The sequence below is a fragment of the Emydura macquarii genome, unplaced genomic scaffold, assembly GCF_026122565.2.
Source record: "Emydura macquarii macquarii isolate MOO-44397 ecotype Brisbane River unplaced genomic scaffold, CSIRO-AGI_Emac_v2 contig_499, whole genome shotgun sequence".
Lineage (NCBI taxonomy): Eukaryota > Metazoa > Chordata > Testudines > Chelidae > Emydura > Emydura macquarii.
This window is the reverse complement of record NW_027130636.1, coordinates 5,391,932-5,419,638: the sequence shown is the minus strand read 5'-3', so window position 1 is coordinate 5,419,638 and position 27,707 is coordinate 5,391,932. Positions and strand designations below refer to the sequence as shown.

Sequence of the window (27,707 nt, the reverse complement as noted above, 5' to 3'; positions counted from 1 at the left end):
GCAGCGGTGCAGACATAGTGGCTCAGGCTTCAGTATGGGCTAGCAACAGGAGTAGATCTCCAAGGCCCCCTAGACATACCAGCTAGGTTGAAGCTAGTATGTGGATGCCAATCTGAACTGCAGTCACACCTCTGATTGCAGCATAGCCATACCCAATGAGGTCACTGTCAACACTGGAAGATCAGTGCAGGGCGTGGTTAGGGTGTCAGATAGTGCACTAGCAACAGCTCATTTCAACAGAACTTCTTACAGCTCTGGAAGCTGAGACAGCACTGTACCACTAGGAAATGCAATGAGGGAACTAGTGGAACCGGGGATGTAAAATGAGCCAGCCTCTAAGTTCCTGAATTCAGATCAAGGATAGGTTACAAAAGAAATTAATTTAGTGAGCCCAAATTTGGTCCCAGAGGATGTCTGTCCATCACAAAACCACTGTATGAATTTGGCACAAATGACACTCCCTGCTAATGACCAGACTTAGCACCAGAAGAGCAGCTATGTCCTGCAAGTCAAGGTGAACATGGAGTACAACGCCACATTGTTCCTAATCGGTAGCCAGTACTGTACTAACAAGTCCCCTCACTTTCATAAGCACGAATGCACCGGTTACTCCATCCAGTTCCCTGGGAAAGGCGCTACGATGAGCGTGCATGGGATACATTCCAGGTCTCTGAAAACCATATTGGTTTTAGGTGCCTAAATATGTATTCAATTGTCTAAGCTAGGCACCCAAGTTTGAAATTTCAGTCTAAGTGACTTGCCAAGCTTATGCAGGAAGTTTGTGGCAGAACTAGGACCCTAGACCTCCCAGGCTCTCAGTTCTGTGCCACAAGACTGTTCTACTTTGAACCTTTAAGTGATCCTAACCTCCCTAAGACTCCCATTGACATCAGTGGACTTTGGATCAGGCACTAACAGAACAGAGATGGTACCAGAAGCAATGGGAGAAGATCTACTGGAGAAACCACCTGAAAACAATTACAATTATCAACTTTGAAGCTATGTGCAGCACAGACTGTACAGTTCCTAACGAGAAACCACAGAAAACCTGCTGTCTAAATGTTTCTTATGAGACAACTGCCCTGTCTGAGGCACTTTACCAGAAAGTGCAGCTTAATGTGACGCACACACATCAATCTTGGTGAAGAATGCAGAAGGGTATTTACCAGCATTCATGCTCAACCAAACCACAAAGTGGTTTTAATTGCTTTCACGCCTCTTTTATTTTCTTCCTTTGAACAGCTGTGTGAGTAAAATTTTATTCATGAGACTCTTCACAGGAAGTGATATGAACACTTGTGTCCTTCTGTATTTGCACAAGTATTGGCGCCAGAAGAGTTTGAGTTATCTTAAGAGCTCTTTGTGGGAGTCATCCAATCAGAAAGCAGAAATAACACCATGTGATTTAGGTGACCAATCATGTAGTGAATTATGAAGTGATTGCCTGAAACAATGGTCAAGCTCACATACAGCTCAGAGACTGTGAAATAGGTCTATCCAAACTCCTTAAGGAATTCTGAGTGATAAACAACTTCACAGACATCTACAGGGAGATCCGTGGCTGCGTTGCCACAAAGTTCCTCTAAAACTAGCTATCTTCAGCCCCTAGAGCATTCCCTGATTAGGGACATCCCTAGGAGAGGTTCAGCCACTGTTTTTGCATCCTGGCTGCCCCTCCCTAGACTTCCCCTCCTGAGGCAGAGGACCTGGCCTGGGCAATCTTGCAGCCTGACGACCCTGGAGGCCAGTGGCAGCCAGTGCAGTTGAAAGCAACCTTCATACTGCTCTAATTCATGCCAGGGGACTGGCCCTTTACTGAGCTGGCTGATGGTCAGGGGAGTCGGGAGCACAAAAGATACCCTGCAGTGTGGAGTGCTCCTTAGCCATAGCTCAGATGCTGGCCCTGCACGTGTTGATGGATAACTCACAAACTGGAAAAGGGGCTACGGTCACCAGACAAATTGTTCACTCTGAACAGTTAGCCCAGCTCTGTCCATTACTGAGCAGTAAGCAATCTTCTCACCCATCCCCACCACTGCAGACATGCAGTTCCAGAAAATGTCCTCTTTCCCTTGCTCATGTTTGCAGATGCCTGTGCAGGCAGCAGACGGTGGTAAGCTGCATGTGTCAGCTAGTGGACATGCAAGAAAAGTTTACACTGAATGCAGTATCCCCTGGATCTGACAACAGCTATCCTCTGGGCTATTTGCAGTGTTGTTGTAGCCATGTTGGTCCCAGGGTATGAGACACAAGGTGGGTGAGGTAACATCTTTTATTTTGAGTTTACACAGAGCTCTTCTTCAAGTCACCTGAAGATTGAAAGCTTGTCTTTCTCACCAACAGCAGCTGGTCCAATAAAAGATATTTTCTCACCCACCGTTAGGCTATGTGAGATTAGAAGGGGTTAGGGAGGGACATCATACAACCAAAGCATTAGTGCCAATTTAGTCTGCGATTTGCAATTTCTCCTCTCCCCCAGACTTTGTGAAAGTAATAAAAGGTATTGAATCCAGAAAAAGAAAACACAAGATGTCTGAGAAACAGCCTGAGAACTAGCTGCAGATTTCAGGCTGAGTCCCTCAGTGCAGCTGGGAAGGAGGAAGTTGAGGTGAATGAAACCTAAAATTAGGTAATGCCACTGAATAAATTAAATTTCAGCATCTTGATGAGGGGATTTCAACTAGAGAGGCTGCAAGCTATTGCAGAGATTAAGGGAGTGACATAAAGCAAGTAAATGCCCAGGTATCTGAAAATTAGTAAATTACCAGAGAACAGCTTGGTTCTATGGCTGGAGTGCGCACACAGAAAATCTGATCTGCAGGAGAGAGGTTTATTAGAGAAAACTGACTGATATGGAAGAGAGAGGAAGGAGAAATAGCCTAAAGTTATTAGGAATTCACAAGAGAATTGAGAAGGCAAATCCACCGAAATGAAATGATTCTGAGATTATTAGTACAGATTTTGGGAGGAAATTGGAGGGGGAGAACAAATTGGATGGGGTGTATCAAATGCATTCTATTTTCAAACAGCAAGTCAATTCAATGCTGATTTTGAAAGTCTCTTACACTTGAACTATGCAAACTGTATACGTGACCAAAACTTGATCCAAAACCTGTTGAAATCAGCAGCGGTTTTTCCACTGACTTCATTGGATTTTGAATCAGGTCCCCTCTATAAAAAGAATCTTGCATTTCCATGTGGGAAATCGCACATGCAAATTGGGCAATTATGCATAAAATTAGCCATCTACATGCTGGGGACTATTGCCTATGAAAAGAATTTCATTAGTGCACCTCTCTTATCGCACAGGGCTTTTGAAAATCTGCCAGTTAGACCAATTGTATTAAGATGTCATTAGTTCCCAGAATAACAACAGATTAATCCATAAAGATATGCCACTAAAGAAGAGGTGGAAGGTGGGGCTAACTGTCTGTTGGTTCAACTCCAGTGATTTAACAGACTTTCACTGGTAGAGAATTTGGCATGGTTATGTTCCAAGTGGGCACTAGATTTTCTGTGCTCTCTCACTACAGATGTTAAAGGAAAGGTGACAATTGAAAGAAAAGCCTTGATACTTGAGAAAATTTGATACCAGGAGGGTTTCTTTTTTAAGACTTTCTAATCCCCTATAAGGGTGATTCAGGGTATAAAAACCTAGACAGTACAGAGTCGAGATGTATTAGTGCTTCCTTCTGGAAAAAGCCCAGCTGGCCTTCATTCCAACAACAATATAGCACTATCTAGACCAGTGTTTCTTAACCTGGGGGTTTAGAGGGGTCGCAAGTGCAGATCTGGTATTGGGGGTGGCAAGAAAGGCAATTGCCTGGAGCCACAGGGGCGCCATGAAACTAAGTTACATGCCTCAGCCCCGTGGGGGTGGGACTCAGGCTTCAGGGGTACAGTAGTTTGGAAAGGTTAAGAACCACTGATCTAGACATTTTAGCAATGGAAAAGAATCAGTCCGTGATTTGGACGACTTTGGGATCCCACTGTTCAAGTTTGCTAATAATTGACCATATGGGATCTTCCCCTCCGTGACTGTAGTGAACTGAAACCCAGCTGAGGGGCAGAGCAAAGGAAGTTGCCAGTTCTGCAGTATCCTGCTCTCCACCCCCAGACTTCTCTGGATCCCCTCCCTAGGGGTGCTGGAGTCAGGCCTAGGCAGTAGAGGAATGCACACTGAGCCAGATCCTCAGCTGGTGTAACTCGAGTAACTCCAGTCACTTCAACTGAGCCACACCCACTTTACACCAGCTATGGATCTGGCCTGTCCCCCCACCCTCCCCACACAACTCTATGGGAATTCCATTCACAAGTTAGCACTAAGTGAATCAATATTAACTTTTGGCTGCATCTTCCCATGTTTTTGACCCTTCCCCTAATGGAGGTGAGTACCCCAGCCTGTACAGCTCCATGGGAACCGTGCTCCCAAGAAGCCAGTGTAGGAAAAGGTGCTGTGGGCTCCTGCAGCAGCGTGGAGGTATGGGACCTCTGTCAATGGTCTGATATCCGGATGCTCTCCCCAGGATCTGAGAGCTGGCACCTCATTTGTTTCAGAGAAGAGAGGAAATTTGAGTAGCAATCAGGTCCCTAACAGGACTTGGGCTTTTGCTGGGATCAGTCTGGACTCTGGATAGGGAAGGTGTATTCTGAGTGGAAACCATACAAGAGTAGGGGCTTGTTTCTCTGCTCACTCAACCTGTATTATGTTCACTGATTTCAACAGAATCACTCCAGGTTCTCATTGACGCAGTTGAGAGGAGAGTCAGGGTTTAGTGTGTGTAGCCATACAGCAATATGTGGTTTTTTCTCATATGACTTTTGCTTGATGATTCTGGAGGTGCCATTTATATCTGTTACTAATTTATTCATTTAATCTTTTAAGGCATTTTGGTTTTGTTACTTTCCAAACAAAGTGTAAACAAAATAATACTCTATTAACTGACACTACCCACAGGAAAACCTTACCTGCTACAGCTGCATCTTTCAGGCAGATGTCCTGTCCCAGCACCAGAACCTCAGGTAGTGTAAATCATCTGAATCTCACTGGAGCGTGAGGATCTGGCTCCTGGCCTTTGCCTCCACCTGCCATGAGACCCTTGTCGTACTGCACTGAAAATGTACCCGTTTTTAAGGATAAGCAGTTTTGCTGTGCTGGAAATATGGGTTCACAATTCAAATGGTACCTGCCTTTGACTACAGTGTTGTGACATTATATTGGCTTCTCTGCAAATTAGCCTCCAGTTACCTGAAGAGCTCTTTGCAGAGCACTGTGAGCAGCTTCTTCAGCTGGGGGAGACTGCTAGAGCCTGTCTGCACCATTTCAAAGTCGCTGGTGATGTGAACTCGCAGATAATCCTGGATGAACTTCAGGTGTTCCTCCGAAACACTGCGAAAAAGATTGACTCAGGTAAAGAAACCAGCTTCCCTCCTGCTGCCCCCAACTATCAGGCAGTTGAGTTTTTCTGAAGCAGAAGCTTCCACAGCTAAGACATGCTCCTTTGTGGCATGCCTTGTTCTTCAATGTTTTTCACTTCCTCTAACTGTGGGGGGAAATGAAACTCTTAGACTTTGCCTGAGGATTCGTCACTGCAACAGGTTGAATGCTGAGCTTCTAGGCCACGCTGGCCTGGTGTGGAAGATAAAGGTTGCAGTGGTGACTGAGAGGGAGCTGTGGTGGGGGTGATTAGTAGGTCCCCTGCAGGGTTGGGGGTGCTGTGGAGAGGCTGGGGACCAGCAGCCTGAGAATGTTGGGGGAGCCAGGACCTTCCCTCATATCCCCATGGCTGACTCCTTCTTTGAAGCTTCTGCCTCAGACAAAGCTGGATTAGAGGCTGAAAGCAGAGGGCTGGACTGGAGGCTCCAGTTGGTTCCTTGATGGGTGGGGATGGGCACCTTGACACATGCTGAGAGACGAAGCAGTCAAAGTTTGCTAGCTGCTTCATCCTTTAGCAAGTGCAGAAAGTTCTGATTGGCTGCTCTTTTCCAAGGAGGCAGATGGAACAGCAAAAATAGATATCTCCCATCCTGCCACCTACCAAGCCAGCCGGCCCCCCCCCCCCATCCTACCTCCCTGACAGAACGCCGAACTAGCCTCCCTTTGCTGCAACTTACTCCTCCAGCATGTCTGTGGACTTCAATACTCAGTCATAGGTCAGGGCTCTATGACAGGAGCGGGAGGGTGAGGTTCTGCGGCCTGTGTTGCGCAGGAGGTCAGAATAGATTATCATAATGAACCCTTCTGTTCTGATCTTAAAGTCTCTGAGTCTATGCCCCAGCCCTGGCCCAAATACATGTGTCCTGATTTTTAATTGTGAGGATCTGGTCACCCTAGATGTCACCAGCTTCCTCTGATGCTTGAATGGGTGTTCAGATTCAACATGCTACCTCATGATGTATTTAAACAGCCACGTACCTATATGAGGCCAGACCCTCAGCTGGCATAAATCAGTATAACTCCATTGAAATCAATGGAGATATGCCAATTTGCATGTGTTGAGGATCTGGCTCACAATCTCTCTTACAGTCTCTGTGGTTTAGGCACTTGGTTACTATTCTAGCCTCTCTCTGATATTATCTTACTGTAGGTAAGAACTCTCTCCATGGGGGAGGTCAGTACATTGGTTTATACTTCAGAAGAACATTTCTTCCATGCCAGAGTACGAGCACTACCTGAAGGAGTAGCCATTGTATTACTTTAATGTTTCAGAGACTATGGGTCTGATTCTGACCTCCTTTTAAATAGTGTAAATCAGGAGTAATTCCTCTGATGTCAATGGAGTTACGCTGGAATAAAATAAATGTCAGATCAGACACAGGCCCCACATCCTTTTTTCCCCACTCCCACAATAGGGTGCACTGAAATAGCTGTGATATCAGTGACACCTTTCCCAAACACAGTGCCTTACCCACTCCCAAGATGGATTCAGTGTTGATTCTATTGTCCTGATTATTGTCCATCTGTCTAAGTTTCTGCGGGATTGGAGGGGAAGGGGACGTGAATTGCCAGAGCTCACCTGCTGGTGTCTTGGTACTGCAGCCGCTGAAGCAGTGTCTCAGAAAGGGACAGTTTGCTGACTTCTGCCACCCTGGAATTTTCATTTAGTGGCAACACTTCCTTCATCTCGCTTGTTGGGGGTGCCACCATGAAAGGCCGTGGGGGTAATATAGGTGGGGTAGGTACAGGGTCTGACATGAAGGAAGGGAAACAAAGTAATTTTGAAAAGTTCCAGAGGGGTAGCCGTGTTAGTCTGTATACAGCAAAAACAATGAGAGTCCTGACACACCTTAAAGACTAAAATTTCTGCAGGCATTAGCTTTCCTGGGCTGTAACCCACTTTGTCAGATGCATGACCTGCAGGTGATCAAAGTGGGTTGCAGCCCATGAAAGCTTATGCTCCCAGAAATTTGTTATTCTTTAAGGCGCTACAGGACTCTCGTTGTTTTTAAAGTAATTTGGCAACACACCTAAACCTCCCATTCTGACCCACAATATAGTCTGCACCACAGTGGCAGTCAATGAGAAATCTACCCAGACTGACTGGCTTCCAGTTGCAGAGCTGAGACGATCTGAACTTCATCAGGCCAGACCTTGATATGGATCAGGGCCCAGCCCTGCTCCCTTCTGAACTCAGTGGTGTGTTACAGTGGGCTGAGCGGGGGGCTGTGAGCCCAGAACTCATCAGCAATAATCCTGAGCTCGGGCATTGGCTGCTGAGTCGACGTGGTCAAGTCACAACTTCAATTTCCCAGTCACTGTGAAGAGTAATAAATATCTCTGCAAGACTTTGAAAATGTGCAAGTGCTATATCATGGCTACATATCATTATTATTAATGGGCCTCCGGTGGGAGTAGGACAGTGCCCAAGAGTAACACAGGAGAAGGTGACATACTGGGGGCTATGTCTCAGCCAAATACAGACAGACAGACAGACAGACAAACGTCAGTCCATAGTAACTGCACCTAATTCAGGTTAAGTAGGTTTAGCAGCTTCTATCCTAGTCCCCATTTGTTCAGAACAAAAAAAGTACTGGATGCTGACATGATTAGCAGTGTCTACAGTCCCAGAACTCTGCATAACCATCGCAGGCAGAGTGTAAGACAGGGGTTCTCAAACTTTTTTTTCTGGGACCCTTTTTGAAACTATTTCAGGCTGTGATGACCCCCTCCTCTCCCCCATGCCAGGCCACCCTTGCTTCTCCACTGCTGCTGGGGGGCAGCACTGCCTTCAAAGCACCTGGCCAGCAGCCGCTGCTCTCCGGCTACCCAACTCTGGAGGACTCTGGCAGCCATGCACGGGGCTGGCAGCTGCAGCCATGGCATGCGTGAGGGCTGACAGCTTGTGACCACCCCCCCATAATAGCCTTGTGACTCCTTGAGGGGTCCCAACCCCCAGTCTGAGAACCCCTGGTGTAAGGAGAAGTATGTTAGGGAGAGTATAAAAAGGCTGATAACAGAGAGAAACAGGCAGCTAAAATTAGTAAATGTATACAGAGAAAGGAAACAACAATGAACGCTAGCAGCAAATAAAAACCATTTAATTCAGTAAGGGGACCCAAGTTGCCTCGCTTGTCACAGGGCAGGCTGTGCATTAGCAGCCGAAAATGCCCTCCACTCCCAAATCATGCCATACAATTCAACATGAATTCACCCTCTCTCTTTGGTGGGAAGTGGCTATAGCTGCATTTAACCTAATGATAGTCACCCTTGTTTAACAATCCCCCATCACTTTGTAATGCACACAGTACTTAGCTGTTCTTTAAAAAAAGAGAGCAGTGCTTTTTCTCCTGAAAAAAATGGTCTATAGTTCCTGTGCATGTTGTGACTCACACAGTGAGAGAAATAATAAGCAACAGTATGACTGATTGGTGCTGCAGTTAGATCCCCTACCTCAGTACTTAGATGCCACAGTGATAGGAGACTTAACAGTGAAAGTATGACAGAGACATCCTCTAGGTTTTCATATGGCTGGTACCTAAGCACCTTGCAAAATTGAATGGTGGGTGTATATGGCCTGATTAACGACCACATTTTCACTTTTCTCGCTCTAGCCAGAGGCAAGCAGAGTGGCTAGAACTTCATTTGTCACTTCTTCCCTTCTGTTTATTCTTCTTCCTGCACATTTCTCCCCCTCCCTCTCTCACATTTCTAAGAGCCGGGAGATTAACAGAGCTGGCCAGAAAATGAGAAAATTACTCACTAACATTTGTGCAAAAATTGTGTCAGTTTTTCATTGAAATTTCATTTTTATCAACATTTTCCAGCCAGAGAGGGGCGGGGAAGGCTGGGTCAAAGAGGTTTCATCCTAAAGATGATCAGGTTCATTGTCATGCTCAGCATTTCTAGATAAATAGCCAAAAAGGAAAGCAAGGATAGTCCAGTGATTACAGCCTGGGACTCAGGTACCCTGGATACAAGTCCCTGCTATGGAGCTTGGGAACCCTGGCTGCTCAGAAACTGTGTGGGCAAGCTGGCAAGAAAGCAGGCAGGTTTTCCATTGGAACCTTGTCTGATTTCTGGCAGAATTTAATCAAATTAACACAATCCCATGGAATGTTTCAATTTTGATGAATCAGCAAATTCTAGCAAAAATTATGTTTAGTCAAAATGTGTCTGATCAGCTCTATATAGTGCCCTTAACTCCACAGGCAGCCACTAGAGTCCCAGCACAAAAAACCCCATTTTAACATCTCTTTTGAAGGAGAGAAGCACTAAACAGTGCAGTAATTCCTCCCCTCTCCCTCCAGCACTGTACTTCATTTAGAGCACTGGGCCAAAGCCAAAGTCCTGCTGAGGGACTGCTGACGAGTGATGGCAAACCTCAGAGATGCATGCTCAAACTGGCATGGAATGCCATCCTGTCCTATTGGCAGGGCCATCCCTAGGGGGCTGCGGGCCCCGGGCAGAGGGGGCTGCTGCCGGGCTGGGACCCTGGAGGCAGTGGCTGCCGCCCAGCTCCAAGCCGGGGTGCAGGAGGCTGCCACCAGGCTTCCCAGCCAGGGTACAGGAGGCTGCTGCCTGCCTCCCAACTGGGACCAGGCAGGACATGGGCAGCTGCCACCCAGAACGCGTGGGCTGGTGGGACTGGGGGACCAGTGCAGGGCCCTCCAAAGTGCAGGGCCTGGGGCGATCACCCCTATTCGCCCCACCTTAGGGATGGCTCTGCCTATTGGTAAGGAATGTGAATCTTCCAGAGACAGTCGCAAGGGCAACTAATCTGCCTCTGTACGTAATGTGGCTCATTCCCAGAAGATGGGGGCAGCCAATACAACCCACTGCTGTGTGCTGCTATTAGTGCAGGACAGAACCATTTGAAGCAGCTGACAGAACAAACCAAAAATATGAATAAATGCAACAGACCTACCGTAGACACTCTGCCCCCAGTTCCACAGGGGTGTACATGGCACCATGGGGCAGGTGCAACAATCCACTGGCCCTACAGTGCTTGCAGAGGATGCTGTATGTGGACATGATGCAACGTTGCATGTAAAACAAGGCAGCTGGCCAGATGCCCTGCACTGCTGCAGCTTGCAACAGTGCAATGTTGTAGTATAGATGCAAATGGACTCCATGATTTTCTTGCTTTCTTAAACCTGACAATCTGAAGGTCAGCCCTCCTCACTCTACCTGTTTCCCCATCCTCTGTCATTAGGAAATCCAAGAGAGGAGCATGACAGCAGCCCCCTCAAACCACCTAACATCAGGAAATCTGTCACAGATACTACAGGCATGGTGCTGGAAATTCCAAACAAGGAGGCAAGTGCCACATCCAGCACACCTTCTCATCCCACCGTCTACAAGGTGGTATTAAATATCCATTGCTGTGGTATCTACATGTCCCTTGACAAGCTCATAATCATTAGAAATATTCTCCATAACACAGAGCTATAAAGGCTATGTCTACATAACAATATAAGCCCAGGGCTAGTGGGACTCAAGTCAACTGAGCTGTGTCAGGGAACTCTGGGCTTGAGAGTGTACACTGCATTTTAACCCTAGATTAAGGATTTTCTGACCCACGCTAAAACCTCAGACTCTGGCATCCATATTGCAGTGCACAGACCAGAGTCAAAGTAACCTTATTCCAGAGTGCCTAGGGTCCCCTCCCATCAGTGTCGATACGAATGTGTTGCACTACGAATTTGTTGTACTGCAGCAAAACTCTACTGCCTCCCCCCCCCCGTTTCCTAACTGTGGCAGTGCTGTTGATGGGATTCCGGTGCCCATCAGGAGCACATGAGCACACAGACGGCATAATTAGCTCCTTTGGTGGCTATCTCAGTAGCACGACTGCAGTTTGAGAAAGCTTTATACTGAACTATCATCTAATCTGAGAACTGGCTCTCCAAGTCTAGGCTGAGTCACATGGGCAGGAAAATGCCCTGGTGCACCTGTTCTGAGGATAATTAGCACATCAGTCTCCAGGGCTGTCTAACTATTCAGATGAAACTTGGCAATTTTTAAAATGGGATGTTCAATGAAGATGGTTTTTGTTTGGTTGGATTTTTATTTATTTTTGTCTGTTTTGAAGTTGACATAAAATGTAAGTTTCAGAGGAAAAACACACACACACCAGCCTGGCTACTACCAGCTGTACAGCAGTGAAGTGCATCCCCAAGGCTTGGGGTGCAGTGTGCTCCAACACCCGCGGGAACATCCCTTATCCCTGCCCCTGCCACACCCTGTGAGGCAGGGACAAGAGGTCCCCATGAGGCTGTGGGGAAGTTTTGGGGCTGGCTCTCACACACAGTCCTCACAGTGCACACTGCCCAGGCGCCTCTGCACATGTAGATTCAAGAAGTGGAGGGAGGGGGCAGAAGCAAGGGCCAGAGAGCCGAAGGGGGGACCAAGAAGCTGCCCAGTGGTTAATGCTGATCTGAGCTGCTGCCGTTTGCAAAGGGACGGAGGTGTGGCTCCCATTTGCACCACAAACTGTCGGCATAGAGAGGACTAAAGAAATTGCTCCAAGGAACTCTGGAATATATGTGGAGGACTTCCAGGACCTGAGTTGTGCTGGGGCCATGTGCATACAGGAAAGCAATAGGGCTCAGACCCCAGGTTGCAGCATAACATGGGCTTGGACCCTGCAGCTCTCCAGGGTCCTGGGACTCTAGGTTCGAGACCTAGGTTAACACAACTGGTGTGTGAATGCAAGGGGGGTTAGGCTCGAGCCCAGGCTTACACTGCTGTGTAGACAGAGGCCCTGAGCACCCACTCCTCTTAATGTAGTCAACTGAAACTGCAGGCACTTGACACTGCTGAGAGTCAAGCTCAGAGACTCTAACAAAGCTCCCACCAACATTCCCATCATCTCCAGCATACATCGAGTCTGTTTCACTTAAGGGTCCCCGAACCATCCCTGGCTTTCTTACCCACATCCTCCTCTGGTTCGTCCGCTGCCTCCTCCTCTTCTCGTTGGACTGCATATTTGAGGTGCCATACCAGACCCATGTTCTCCTTCTTGTAAAACTCAATCAGCTCATCCAAGTTGTCGAAGTACTTCACCGGAACACCTTCCGAAGCCTGAAACAACCCAGAGAACACAGACATCGGCAAACATTGTTGGGAATCATTCTCTCCTCACTGGAGGCAAAGCAGAGAGAGAGAAAAAAATCAGCTATTACTGTCCAGAAAAAGCCAGCCTAGCTTTCAGTGTCCACCTGACCACAGGCATCCATGCAGAACAGCTCATACAGAACAAACACAAACAGATATGCACACACGCCCCACTTGGTGTCAGCAAAAATGGCAACTTCAAATATTCAGTGAAGTCAAATGGAAGATATCCCACTTCTATTGCCATTTAATTTTAGAGTGTGTTTGGCTTCAAAGCAATGAAGATCTGTAAAAGCAGAAGTTTCAAAAGGATCAATTCTCGTATTCTCTTCTTTACTGTGAGCAAGGAACACGGGCAACGTTTTACTTTGGTTGTAATCTGGTAGGAATCTCCCCTTCATTTTGTATTGCGAGAGAAACACAATCAAATGTACCTGTTAGTATCCCTTCCGGTATTCAAATAACTAGGCATAATTAGGCTCAAATGAAACAGGACAACGAACAATTGTGATTTTAAAAGTTTTAAGGCCAAAATATTGACACTTGAGTGCTTAGAGTTTGTTTTCTAAGTCATATTTAGGAATTTAAATAAAGTGACTTGATTTTCAGAGATGCATTAACCGCAGCCTGGAGCTTGGGTTGCTATTCAGGCGCAAACATAGAAGGTAATGACCGCACATCTCATTTTGTTGTCACCTATTCAGCACGTGTTACACAAATGGCATCATGAGCTGATGGAGCCTGTGTTAGATGCACCCTTAAGGAGATGACGGCACCATGGGCACAGTCACTTTTCAGGAAGTTGGTAGAAACTTTGCAAAAAGCTCGAAAGTGCTATGCTGAGCCTCACAGCAATGAAAGCCAATCCTGACCCTTATGTCTGGAACCACACCCTTAGGGATGGCAAATGTAAAGCATTCTGGGTTCAGGAAAATCTGAGCTCTATACTGGAAGCTGCCACTGAATGGAGGGATGTTAGATCCACCAGGCTACAGCAGCCATCATTCACGTGGTCCCAACACTTTGCCTCCACACAGAGACCTAGTGACATAAAATAATTGACTCGCTGTGGCAGTGCACAAATGGACAATCCTCAATACCACCCTACACAAGTGAGGATGAAAAGGAGACAACCATGTCCACAGCTGCCTCTACAGTTACTCTCAAGGACTATCAAATCCACAACAAATAGCAGTGCATAAGCATGTCCAAAACAAATGCTTTTCAAGATTTATTCTTCCTGGTGGAAATACAGTCCTCATTTGCCCTGTAGTACAGCAGTGGCAGATCATGGGCTTTCTGACAGTGAACTGAAATCATAGCAAGCCCACACACATACAAGCAGCAGGGCCTGATGCAGACAGGAGTGAATAGCCTGTGTGTAGATGATTTCCAGCACCATCAAATTACTATCTATTGGTTTAATGGGGGACCATGAGCAACACCCATTTGTGAACACAGTCACAGTGAGCACTCAATAGCAACAGCAGGCAGTGCTAGTGGGAGGCAAGACTAAAGCTATTCTGTCTGATCAGCCCTAGATTTCACACCATTTATTCTTTAAGTAGCAGAATTTTACCTAAATTTGAAATAAATTGCTACTAAGGGCTTGTCTACACAGGCGCATATGCCAGCAGGAGAGCTCTTGTTTAGGTGGTTTTTTTATGTCGACAGTGGAGAGTTCTCCCGCCGACATAACACGGTTATACTAGCGCTTATGCAGGCAAAATTTATGCCACTCAGCGGGGTGCTTTTTTCACACCCCTGAGTGACAGAAGTTTTGCCAGCGTAAGTGCCAGTGTAGACAAGCCATAGTCTCAGTCTGGACAGTCTAAGACAGCTGGGGCACTTGAAGTTATATTAAATCACACTAGCATGTGCACCTTGCTGATGTGTGTAAATAGTTAGTTAACACACTTTGCTCTAGTCCACTTTGAAACGGGACCAGATCAAAGCACATTGTTAATGCACAACTGTTAATACGCGTCAACAGAGGGACGGTTAGTTAGCGGCAGGCTAGGGCAAGGTACAGTCACCCCCCAGTTTGATGCAGACTAGTCTGTGTAGACACGCCTGGAGAGATGGCCTGAAGGAGCAGCGGAAAGTATGGTGGCTGACCCTGGAAGAAATCTGGGGAGAGGTTTTTGGGATGCAGGCTGAAATGGGTGTTCTAGGTACTGGGAGGAAGTGAAGCTGTTCCCTTATAGTTGATTCCTTCTGCACTCAGAGACAAAGGACTTGGTACATTCTTTGTACAAATTCTCTGTAAATACCCAACGCTGCACCTCAGCAATACCTGAGTATCACCAATTTCTTCTCCTAACAGGAACAACCAACTAGACTCTGAATTTTTGGCTAGTTGCTCGGGTCAAAAGGAGTAACATTATTATTACAGCAGAAGCTAGGTACCTCAGCCATGGATCAGGACCCTATTGTGCTAGATGCTGTACAAACACAGACCAAAATAACAATCCCAGCCCAAAGAGCTAACAGTTGAAGTATAAGACAAGCAACAATAAGTGGAGACAGACAGGTGGGCAAGCACAAGGAAACAATTAGACAACAGTTAAAAAGGTGGAAATAGCTGCCCATTAAAATTAGACCATGAAAATCTAACACATGCTGAGCAACATCATCACCTTCCTCATCTTGTCCCAGAATTAAAATACACTTCTTTTTCTATAATAAAGATGAAACCAAAATAAATGCCAAGCACAGGCAAACATGCAGGCTTCTGCCTCCCTCATGTTACTGCTTAGCTTTAAAAATGTACATCAACTCTCAAGTACATTTAATACTAGACATTACAAAAAGCCCAAAAACCCTCTCAGAAACGACCCAAGGGGAACAGACAGCACTACTGTTTGGGTGTGGGGACTCATTGCAAATGTACCAAGTATTTCTTATGGTCTCACTTGCTCACAAAGGGCTAGATTGTGTCTTACAGTGTTGAAGGGGTGTGCGGAGGAGCTGGGCTGTAGTGGGGAACCACCAGAAGGCATTGAGTCAGCCAGGATGTTTCCGGGGCACTCCCAGAAAGCGCATACTGCAATGGTATCTTTGCCAGTCTAGAAAAGGACACAAGCATGGGTGCCAGCCTGTGCCACCTCTTAGCCAGTGAAGCTGGGGAGTCAGGTCCCTGTTCCCACCCTAACACTGCCCCTTTCTGACTTGGCCTACACTAGTATTCTTGCAGGTTCCCACTGTTGCACTGTAACAGATGTTGCGTCATGGGTGGTAGCAATGGTGGTCAAGTTAGTGTAGACAAGTGACTGGTCTCTTAACTCCTCTATCATCTAGACCTGCTTCAATGACCCGGGAGGACTGGAATAGGATAGCGACATCAGGATCATCAGAGAGCAGAGGTTAAAATAGAGAGATTAAACAGCACAGATCCTCACCAGAGGGCCAAGGTTTGCCATCCACTCCTCCCATGGGGATGCTTTGCCATCTGAGCTCTCTCCCATCCCTCTCACTGTCCAGTTCCCCCCAAGCTTTCTCACCTACTCTACTGGCTCCCAAGTCCTCTCCTACACTCCTAGATATCTTCTAAATGGCCTTCTATTCTGCCTTAGGAGTTTCCCCATCCTCTGGGCTCTGCCCAGCTCTCCCCTCCCCACAGCTGGCCCTAGAGCTTGCCATCTCTCTCCTACATCCTTTGCCTCCCCGGAGCAATCTCTTGCCTCCTTCCCACCCTGACTTCCACAGGCACTGTCCTTTCCCCATCCGTTCTGCTTGCTGCGCTGATCCACTGCATCTTAGTGTTTCAAGAAGTAAGCTGGACCCTGCAAAGCTCTCTTCCCAGGGGCTGCTCTCTCTGGGCCAAATCCAGTCCTGGGATATAGTAGGAAGGAGGACTGCATTTAGCTCCTCCTGCTGCCAAGTGTGGCTCACTTCCTCAAGACTTCCTAATCTACATGGTAACCAAAGAAAGCACTAAGCAGCCCCTGCTCCCCCTTGTGCTGGTACACAGGAGGTCATGCTGATACCATCCAAAAGAACCATTCCTCACCTCCGGAGCCTCTGCTCCTTTGGCCCTCACCAGGGCAGCTGACAAGGCCTGCACCGGCAGACCCTGCCCAAACCCCTCAGCTCGTGGAGTCAAAGGAAGCACACGCTGGCACGACACAGGAGGGCAGCACTGGATGGCGCAGGCACCATCAGTTTTCTAGCAAGACTTCCGCAGAGAGCTCAATAACGGAAAAGAGACAGTAAAAACTGTAGTAAGGAAATGGGGAACCAGAGGGATTGGAGCCTGTGGGCTGCCTGGTGTTAAGCCACAGACAAGGGGCTGGGGAAATTCGGGTCTGCACAGCAACCAGTCACAACCATTGGCGCCAGTCCACCCCACAGGGAAGAAATCTGCCGCCACTGCAGAATCCATCCAAAACTGCCCCGTATCAGCTTTGCCATTTAAGGAGTATTATTACTGGCAAATGCTTTTTAAGGATGAAGACCATGGTCAACACCGTGGCCACCCGGGGACAATGGAACTCTCTATACCATGAGCGCAGGGCTCGTCTATGCAGAGGACAGAACTTCCTTGGGTGCAGTCTCAGACTGGGGAACAACCCTCCCTAGAAAATAAGGACCATCACCAACCTCCCCACATTCCCCTCCAAGTACAAGGCACATTCTCTGACCTGCCTTCTCTAATATAAATTCAGTAGAACCCTCTTTTTATGAACTAATTGGGGATTGAGGGTTCATAACATTGAACATCTCAAAATGATCCTCAAGATGGTACCTAATTTGCAATATAGAGCCCTGAATTGCTTTCTTTTTACCATGCAAACCACCACAAAGCCATTTCCCATACGCTGATGGCATTGGAACAGGAGAGGTTGACTTGTTCTTCATTGACAGGACTTTCATTATGTGATATTTTTTTCTGCTTGGAAAAAAACCATTCATAAAACTGGTCATTCATGAGACTAGTGTTTGTAAAATCAAAGTTCTATTGTATATAGCAAGAGGTACAGATGTTAAAAAAAAAAAATCCCTACCAAAACAAGACACTCCACTGCACACACTTCTAGTCATGTTGCTAAATGCACTACTGGAAGGTCCTCAGATACTATGGTGATGGATGCAGTATATAAGAACCTAGACAGAACAGAACAGAAGGCCTATAATTCAGGTCTCTGCCCTGCCGGGGTTCTGGGTAATCCCAGAGACACTGATCTGTTGCTGATAGACTGGGGCTGTGTCAGAGAATTGCAGAAATGAAGAATAAGTATTGACACAGTTTAAGAAACAAAAAAAAGCATTACACTATCTGTAGCTATGTTCTATTTAGTGTTCAGGTTTCTGGAGATGCTCATTTGAAGGCTGGCCACACAACTCCCAATACCAAAGGGCAGGGAAAACAGCGTTTTGCTGGGACATACGATGTTTCAAGTCACACCTGAATTGTGGGAAAGGATCACAGGCTGGAAAGGAAAAGCAGCAGTAGATGATAAAATGTACTCCTGGCATTATGTCTCTCAGCATGTGGGTTTCAAAGAGCGCCAGAAAAAAAATTATTGACTTTACACTTTGAACAAACCTCCATGGGAGAACTTTGCTGCATAGCAAGAGCCAGCCAGAGGGAAATATTAACTTCATACACATTTGCTCTGACTTTGGGAACAGAAATGAAAATGGTAAAGGCAAGCAGGAGTGAGTGATCTACAGCACCATAAAGCAAGCTGTGATTATGTCTGAAATGCAAGAGTTCTTATTTTTAGCACCTGGCATGCACCTCCTCTCCCTACCCCTACATACACACAGTTTACCAGAAGATTCAAACTGATGTTCCTCACCTGTGACTCCCTCTTCAAACCCTCCCACTGTTCCCTCTTTGCCCAAGATCGAGCTAACTTCTTCAAGGAGAAGATAATAAGATCCAACATAACTTTCCTTTTCATCCCTCCTCCTTCCTCTCCCAAAACCCTTTCTTCCTTCTCCCCAGACAAAGTCTCACAGGTCTCTCACCTATTTTTAACCCCTCCATTGGTCCCCTTGGCTCCAGCCCCTCCTGGTTACTGGCCTCCCTTGCCTTTCCCTTCTCTCCCTCTTCCTATAGGCGTCCTCTTGTATCTCCCCTCCTCCAAAAAGCTTCTCTCCAGCCTACATGTCTCTCCAGCCTCTCTCTTATCTCCCTTCTTCTCCAAGCTCATGGAACAACTTCTTATATCCACTGTCTCTAAGTCTCTCCGAGATCCACTCCAATGTAGCTTCTGTCCTTTCCACTCTATGGAAACTGAAGTCTCTAATGACTTGTTCCTGGCTAAATCTCATGGCCCATATTTCAACCTCATCTGCCTCAACTCAGCTCTAACACTGCTAATCATTTTCTCCTCCTCAACATCCTGTTCTCCTCTTACTTTCATAGCACTGTCCTCTCTTGGTTCTCTGATCTCTCTGAATGCTCCTTCAACATCATTTTTCGCAGTTCCTCTCTCTTGCCAGGCTCCATCACTGTGAACATCTCACAGGACCCTGTCCTTAGACTCCTCGTCCTTATCTCATCTCCAAGTGACCTAAGCTTGCCAGTGCCACCAGAATGGCTTGGCTTAGACACTCCAAATTTGGCCTTACCGAGAAGTGCCTTTTAATATTTCTTAGGGGACTAATGGAGGGATTATGAAGAAGTATAATGAAAACAGCTTTGCGTATATAAAACCCAACCCAAGCTGGGCACTGAAGGGGTTAACCGGGAGATCTTTACAGCAGTGCCATAAATAGAAAGCAGAAGAAGAGGGACCTGGGGGAAAAGGGAAGTGTTTTCTCTCCCTAAACCCAGGCCAGTCAGCAAGGAGGAACTGGGAAATTGACCATCTTATTGCATTGCTTAAGGCCAACTTTTTCTAAGCTTGGTGCCTCTGGAGTAGCCTGATTTTCAAAGTAGTGGAGAACTTGCAGCATCAGCACACACTGAAAAGCAGGCCACTTCTACTGAGGCGTCTAAGTATTACCGGGAGAAGCCTACTTACTTTTAGGCACCTGGTTTGGAAAACATTGGCTTAAAACATACTAAGTTAGCCAGGTCAAACTAAGCGGCCCATTAGACATTTCTCAAGCAGCCTTTTGCATCTCATTCAAACAAGCACTTTACATTTGTTTAAGGAACTGAAGTTAGTGCCCTCATAGACGGTTGGTAAATGCTTTATCTAAGGCTTGGTCTACACTACAGACTTATGTCGATATAACTACATTGCTCAGGGGGGTGGAAATGAGCGACAGAGTTATAAAACCAAACTCCTGGTACATAGAGTGCTGTACTGACGGGCCAGCTTTTCTCATCAATGTAGCCACCGTCTCTCGGGGAAGTGGAGCACACCTACGCTGACAAGAGAAGCCCTCCCATCAGCTTAGATAGCGTCTTCACTAAGCGCTATAGTGGCACAGCTGCACTGGTGCAGCACTGTGCGTGTAGACAAGCCCAAGCCTTTTTAAACATCTTGCTGGCTCTTCAGCAAAAGTCTCTGATGTTTAGGTTGAAACTTGTGCTAAGCCTTTACTATGCAATTTTAGAAGGATTTCACGGTAACATGACCTTAGACAGGAGTTAGAGCTGGGAGAAACAGCTACTTCACACAATACAAGGCATCCATAAGCATAATCTATTTTAATACAGCTTTGGGGGCTTAGATGAACAAGGTGCTGAGTGGGCAGCATGGGGTGAGGGATGGGCAGGAGGGACCAGGGAGGAGGGGGCAGCTGGGGGACTGTGGGGTGAGGGAAGGACTTTTATGACTAGGGAAAAATTGGGGGCAGATGGGGGTGAGGTGGAATTTGGGGGCTGGATGACTATGAGGTGAGGGGTCTTTGGGGCAGCAAGCAGCTGAGCTGAGCATAGGGATAAGAGGGAGAGGAACTCAGAGGGCTTGGTCAAAGGAAGATCCTGAGGGGGAAGGAGGAGAGGATCTGCAACCTGGTAACACATACAGCAGCCTCCGAGGACCAGCTGGGGCCTAGGAAGGACCTGCTGCCTCTGACTTTAGAGCAGTTCAGCTGAGGAACCTTATAAATTACTGCTGCCTGGGACTGTAGAGAGGCTTCTGCTTGGGCTGAGGTGTGGATTTTAGGGTGCCCTGAAAAACCAGACAGAATGGATGGTGGATTTGGGGTTATCTGGAGGCCAGAATCAGGGGAGGGAACGAGAGTTGTATAGGTGAATGGTAGAGCCTGTGGCCCTTGGAGAATTTTTGGGGGAGTGTGGGCAAGTTCAAGGTGAATGGCCCATGCTATTTCTGAAACATGGAAGATGCATGGACACTGTTCCTGTTACATTTCATGAACGGTTTGGTCCTGCACCTGCAGGGCTGTCTTATTCAAAGCTGAGTATGATCTAGTGGCTTTTTCCATTTGAGATTTGAGACAAAAATGTTGGAAGTTAATCACTGCTAAATTAGGAGCATGAGAATACCTCACTTGACTTCACAGGATGTGGAAGAAGAAATTATTGGCCAATGGGAATAAAGAATTATAAGCTACAGAAAAGTCAGTGTATTACTTTTAAAAATTACTTTTAGCTCTTTTGAAGGCCAAGTGGATGGAAATCCCTAAACTAAAAGACTAACAACAACATTGTCAATGTGAGAAAAATTCCCTCTAGATCTTTAGAAAGTAACTGAAGGACACTAGTCCTCTTGGGCCCTACCACCGGCTTCATTCGTTGAAGAGCCAGGTTGACTTGAGGAGATACCGAATGTGAATGTTGAGTACTTTTACCACGTTTCATATCTCTTTATAGAAAAGAGTTACCGCTAAACGAGAGAGCATTTTGCTCTGCTTTTCACAAGGCTGTAAATGAAGCAGTTGAGAAGGTTCAATATTCACTTCCCTAGTTGAAGAACAGTGAATTATGTGCTTGATGCCAGTGGCATCAAGAAATTGCTGAAAAGGATCCTTTTTGTTCAAGTTGAGCCCAGATCCAAATACATGCATCTCACACTACCCCATATCAGGGGTGTGCACAAGGCGGGGGAGGGGGAAAGGGAGGGAGAGCAGAGGCATGCCCCCCCCTCTAATAACTGGCAGTGGCATAGGCACATAGAACTCCTCCAGCCCCGAGGCTGTGGCAGGGGCACAGAGTGTCCCCCCAAACCCAGTTAAAATTAAATTCCTACGCATGCCACTGCTCCAAATTATGGGTGAGGGCTGGATCTGGATGTAGATATGGATACAAACTGCATCTTAGACCTGAAGTGTACAAGTCCAGCTAGAAATCTAAACTCCTCCCCGACCCAGTTTTCACAATCCCGGCTCCACTCTTATTTTTGCTTTATAAGCCTAACTTCCATCATTTGGAAAGTCAGAACTTGTTACCCATATAAACCTTAAATGCTTAACATTGGCTAAATATGGGACTTTAAGCACTTGGACCTAATTTTTCAAAAAAGAGACTCGTGGTTTTGAAGGCCCAAACTGAGTCACTTTAAAAGGGCCTCATTTCAGAGGGCAGGTCGTTCAGCTCTTCTGAAAATCAGGTTATTGAGAACCTTCCTCTCCATTATTCCTCATATTCTATCCAGGCCTTACTGTGCCATCTCCTAAGGACTTGTTAATGTCCTCTGTATAGACCCTTGTAGGATACAGCAGAACTGTGAAATTTACAAACTGAAGAGTTAAGGTCCCAGGGAAGTCCAGCTGGTGCCCAAAAGTAATATTTAACTGTCTTTATACAAATTCTATACCTTTTAAGAAACCAAAACATTAGAATGAATGGAAGTAAAAAGTTAATCGCCACCAAATCCTTCCTTATCTATTACCATCCCACTCAATTTATACCCTTTGCCTAAAATTTGCCAAAATATAAGCAAAGGTTAAAGTAACAACTTACACATCTCCTATTTCAGGGATCTAATTCCAGTATGCTATAACACAATGCTTGCTAAAAAGCCGTATGTTAATTGCTAGACATCTAATTAAAAACACAAACTGGCAAGGTCTACGTGTAATTACATAAATAGACAATATTATGTAATCCACACATTCCGTAACACCAAACCAATCAATCATTCCACTTCTATTCATTAAGATGTTCCTCTTCTCCATCAACACATCACATTATGACAAAACTCACACACTCCAACATAACCTTAATGTTCCCCGAGACTGGATTTCTCTCAACCATTTTACACATTTAATGAACGAGATATAAAATCAATGTACTTCTGGCAATACATTATCAATACAGAACAAACCAAGGAAGCAGTGTTACATTTAGGGGTGGTATAGGTCAGATGTGTTGATAGTGAGTGAGCATGGATTATTTGGGACTGTGGAATTAAATAGAGTCTTTAATTGTTTATTTGCAGACACCTTAATGTTTGGGTAGAATTTCTGTATAATAAAGTATAAGTTTTTGAGTGTGCTGGACTCTATTGAAACATACGTCCAGCCTTACCACTTCTAAAACTATGGTTTTGTTTGTCTCATGATATTTGCTGGTTCACTTAATGCTCCAGTTCCTGTAGTCATGTGATTAAATGGGAATCTCAGCTTCCTTTAAAAAAAATAAGTTTCCAGCCCTAGTGGTTGCAGAGAAAAGCTTGAAAACTTGAAGCCTAAACTCAAATTCCAGATCAGAAGGCAAATAAAAAGAACCTCAACTTGATTTTTAAAATCTCTTGATTTTTAGGCCAATCATGATTTTTGCAGGGCCCGACCTGATTTTCTGAGTCCTTGGTGTTGGAAATAACTGAAAAGCTGTTGTAGTTCACTGTTATATGCTCCTTTTTGGGCACTTTAAGAGGCATGTCAGTAATTATTTCTACAGCAGAGTAAGTTCATTTTGCAAAATGGTATGTATGTCATTACAGAACATGCTGCTGGCTTCAGAATGCCTGAGAACAGAGATAACATATAATTGAATGTATGTGAGAACACATAACCATAGTGTGTCCAGGTTCAGTCCCCCACTCCATTTACTGGGAGGCTCCTCTAACCAGGGCTGAAGCCAGGCAGAAAATAAGGAAACCATAACATATCCCCTAAATATTTTCTCTACCCTATCTGCTGTGCCAAACTGATCTCAACCGCAGCACAGAATCAGCTGCTAGATTGCACAACCAAAATTACTATTTAAAATACATAATTGGAGAAGAGAACTTACAAGGTTAAGGAAGTCAGAATTACTGGAGACATAACGCTCACTAAGAAAATTATGTAAGCACTCTTGTTGTATGTGCATATAAAACAGGATTCATGGTATCTGACATTTTAGAAAATACTGTCTGTATTAGTATTTGAGAAATAGCATGGGACTGCATAATTAAAAACTACTTGGTAATGCTTATGCACGAGGTGCAGAGATAAATTTACAATTTCCTGTTTTTAGTGTGCATAATTTCTCAGTCTTAAAGTTGCAGTACTTCCCCATCTTAACTCCTCAATCCCTAAGAGAATCACATGTGGCAAGTTTTCTGTGGTAAAAAGTAAATGAGACTGAAATCAATTTTTTTTTAATATAAAAGTTTCTTTAAATCTACCTTTAGCAAACTAAATTAATCTCACTTTCATATATAAGTTTTGCAGCTGTGCATGCTGATCGGAGCTTGACTTTCTCAAGACTGAAGGCCTGATCCTGCTCTCGTTGGAGTCCGAGAGTGGTTTGGCCATTGGTTTGAATGGGTGCAGGATTCTTGTGCCTTTCCATGACTGTCCATTTATGTGATAAAAATGGAACCCGACATTTTTCACAGAGCCTGTATGTGGGTCCAATCTTGCCCTTGGCTCTCACTGAAGTCAAACAATACTCAGCACCCATAATTTCCAAATCACCAGTTTTTAATCAAACAGATTAGTTCAACAATTTAGCATCTAAAACAATGAGCCAAATCCCACAATGCTTAATGCCAGAAAGTCCCCTTGATTCAGGCCTCATTGCAGACGGCAGGAATTGGCACAATGCAGGTTACAATAGAACTGTCAGTCTGAACGACAAAACTGCTGCCAGTTTACACCCAGTCCTCTCTGTCTGCAAAGTGCTCATGATGGACGTGGCGAAGCATTCTCTGCAACCCAGAAACTGCCCCAGACGTCAGTGACACCAGCAATGATACAAGCAACGCAGGAAGTGACCCAAGTTGATGCTCTTATCAGATCATGCTGGATGGATCTGTAGCTATACTGGTACACTGACAGAACATAGTAGAGGATGGAGTGAAGGATAATGACTGAGCAGAGAGTCCAAGGACTGAATGAGCATGGACAGTAAATTTCCCTTAAGAAGAGGCGACAGTACTGTTGCCAGGGTGATATGAACGAGCTGTCTTGCCGCTGTGCGTGTTCAGCAGATAGAGGATTTGGGTCTGTCTGGTACTTTCCATCATTGCTAAATTCACACGTAAACATGGGACTATCCCAGCCCTTTCCCCCGTACTGTTGTTGGGTCTGGGTGGCAGGATGGAGGTGGGCAGGAATGCTAGTATCTCTCATATCTTCAGCAAGCTGAGTCCCCAGAAAGCTTCAAATACACTGCTATTCTACTGTAAGGACCTGGGGACTAGAACCCAGGTCTGCAGAGCCTGGGGAGACTGATATTCCTACAGTGCCTCCAAGAGGCCATGCAGAGGCATAGCCAGCTCCCCAGAGAATGTTAAGATGGACCCCCAGATGGTTGAGGCCATCTATAGCTTGATTGTGCCCAAGTCCTGCCAGGAGTTACAGCGCTTCCTGGCCTTTGCAAACTTTTACCGATGATTCATTCCAGACTTTTCAGAGCCAACAGCCCTACAACCAACGTCCTCTGCAAGGCTGCCAAGTTTGTTTGGACACCTGAAGCTCATCATGCTGTCAAACGGCTCAAGGTTGCTTTCACCACTGCCCCCATTCTAGCAAACCCAGACCTGGCCCAGGCATTCATAGTGGAAGCCAGTGACTCCAGTGCAGCAATAGGAGGGATAGTATCCCATGGACTTGGTCCACAGCAAGTTCTGCAGCCCATCATCTACTACTCCTAAACTCACCCCCGCTGAGTGGAATTATGAAATATTGGATAAGGAGCTACTTGCAATTAAACCAGCCTTTGAAGAGTGGCCCCATCACCTCGAGGGAGCATGACACCTAGTGCAAGTCTTCTCAGACTGTAAGACCTTTGAATACCTGCGGAAGGCTGGAGCTGTGAACCAAAGACAGCTCTGGTCTGCAGAGCCTGCTATTAACCCCAGTGCCAGCAGGCGGCCATGCAGAGGCACAGCCAGAGAGCACTATAGAGAGTAGGTGCCATAGGAAGTACCATCCATGAGTCCCAGAGTGACAGTACCCTGCCACCCGCTGATTGGCCAAGTGCCTCTACTTAACCACAGGGGTTGCCCCAGGAATTGTCTGCACAACCACACAAACCTCGGTCTACTGCAATGCCAGACTCTGCCTCAGCTCCTGATCGCTAGTCTCTGACTCCAGCCTGCCTCTCCATTCTAACTTGGTACTGCTTCTGATCTCCAGTCTCTGACCTGGGCTTGACTCTGACCTGACTCTTGTTTACGGGACCTGGCCTTGCGATTCCTCCAACTCCGGCCTGGCAACTCCCATCCCCAGTGGGCAGAGCTGTGACCACTAGGCCAGACTGCCTACACCTCGCCTCGCCTACTGCTTGAGCTTCATTTGGTGTGCTGTGAGTCACAGTTGCTGGCCTGTTTATGAACTGCTCCTACATGGTGTCATTCATTTCCTGTTACATGTAGTCCTGCTATCAGAGCAGATGCTCAAAATTCACTTGATACAAAGCTAGGGATGAATCCTACAGTCCAGGTGCATCCAGAACTCCCACTGAAGTCAGTGAGAGCTGAGAGTGATCAGGGTCAGGCCCCTCCCTAGCAAAAAATGATGGGAATGATGCATTATTAGAGGAAAAACAGCACTGACTGTAATGGTGACTGAGTAAGAATCAATACAGTGCTCATGCATGATGCCAGATCATTAGAACTGGAAACTGAAGTCCTATGTGTATCTAGAGCAACTATCTATCAACCCTTCCAGACTACTATACCCCTTTTAGGAGTTTGATTTGTCTTGTGTACCCCCAAGTTTAACCTCACTTAAAAACTACCTGCTTACAAAATCAGACATAAAAATACAAAAGAGTCACAGAATACTATTACTGAAAAATGGCTTACTTTCTCATTTTTACTATATAATTATAAAATAAATCAATTGGAATATAAATACTTACATTTCTTTGTATAGCATAAAGAGCAGTATAAACAAGTCATTGTCTGTAAAAAATTTTAGTTTGTACTGACTGCACTGGTGCTTCTTATGTAGCTTATTGTAAAACTAGGCAAATATCTAGATGAGTTGATGTACCCCCGGAAGCCTTCTGCATACCCCCAGGGGTACACATGTCCCTGGTTGGGAGCCACTGAGGTAGAGAACAAGTAAAGTAGCAGGATATGCATGTACTGTGTCTTTAAATCTGTATCAGGAAGTCAGGCTGCAGGGTGGCTGGAGAAAGTGAAAGAGAGAGAGGGAGAGAGAGTGACACACAGACAAGAGAGAGATGACATGAAAAACACTTTATCCACATAAAATCACATTAAAATGTCATACAATTACAATATATACACCAAAAGATAAGAACAAAATAAAGCAAAACACATCAAACGAATATTAAACATGGATCACTAAAGCATCATCATCACCAAGTTCACTCCAACTATTGTTAACACACCAAGTCAGCCGACTGACAGAGTGTGGCTCGTCTTGGTTCCTATCTAAAACAATCTACAGTGGAACTGAAACCCCCTCCCAGGACAATAGTATCAGGTTCAGAGCCAAGCATGGAATGGGCAAGTGTCTGCAAAAAGGAGACACGATCACACTCCACAGTAGGGGCATACACAGTAAAAAAATTAAAAACAATAGTGCCAATACATATCTCCACCAGGAGGAACTGGCCCTGCACAATCTCCTTTACATAGAGGATCTGCACCCCTGAACCCTGGGAAAAGAGAACAGCTACTGCAGCAGTGACATTAGAATCATGGTTCAAGAAAGCTTCCCCTTTCCATTCTTTCAAGCAGTTCCCTGATTATCATGGTCTGGGTGGGTCACTTGCAAAAGAACCAGATCAGCCCATTTTTGTCTGAGAAATTACAAGGGTTGTGCCCTTTTTTGGCCATCCCAGCACCCATTAATATCTAGAGAGCCAAAGTTGAAC

At 45.8% G+C, this 27,707-nt stretch overlaps 1 protein-coding gene across 5 annotated transcripts in view; it reads right to left on the bottom strand.

The window, feature by feature from the left end:
• INPP5D (inositol polyphosphate-5-phosphatase D) overlaps positions 1 to 27,707 on the bottom strand; it is a 113,462-nt gene that overhangs the window by 26,695 nt on the left and 59,060 nt on the right. For all 5 annotated transcript variants that reach the window (XM_067538804.1, XM_067538805.1, XM_067538807.1 and 2 more), the window contains 3 exons: positions 12,373 to 12,523; positions 7,017 to 7,188; positions 5,249 to 5,389 (listed from right to left, as the gene is read on the bottom strand). In XM_067538804.1, coding sequence (XP_067394905.1) covers positions 5,249 to 5,389; positions 7,017 to 7,188; positions 12,373 to 12,523 — 464 coding nt within the window. The remainder of the gene's footprint in view (positions 1 to 5,248; positions 5,390 to 7,016; positions 7,189 to 12,372; positions 12,524 to 27,707) is intronic.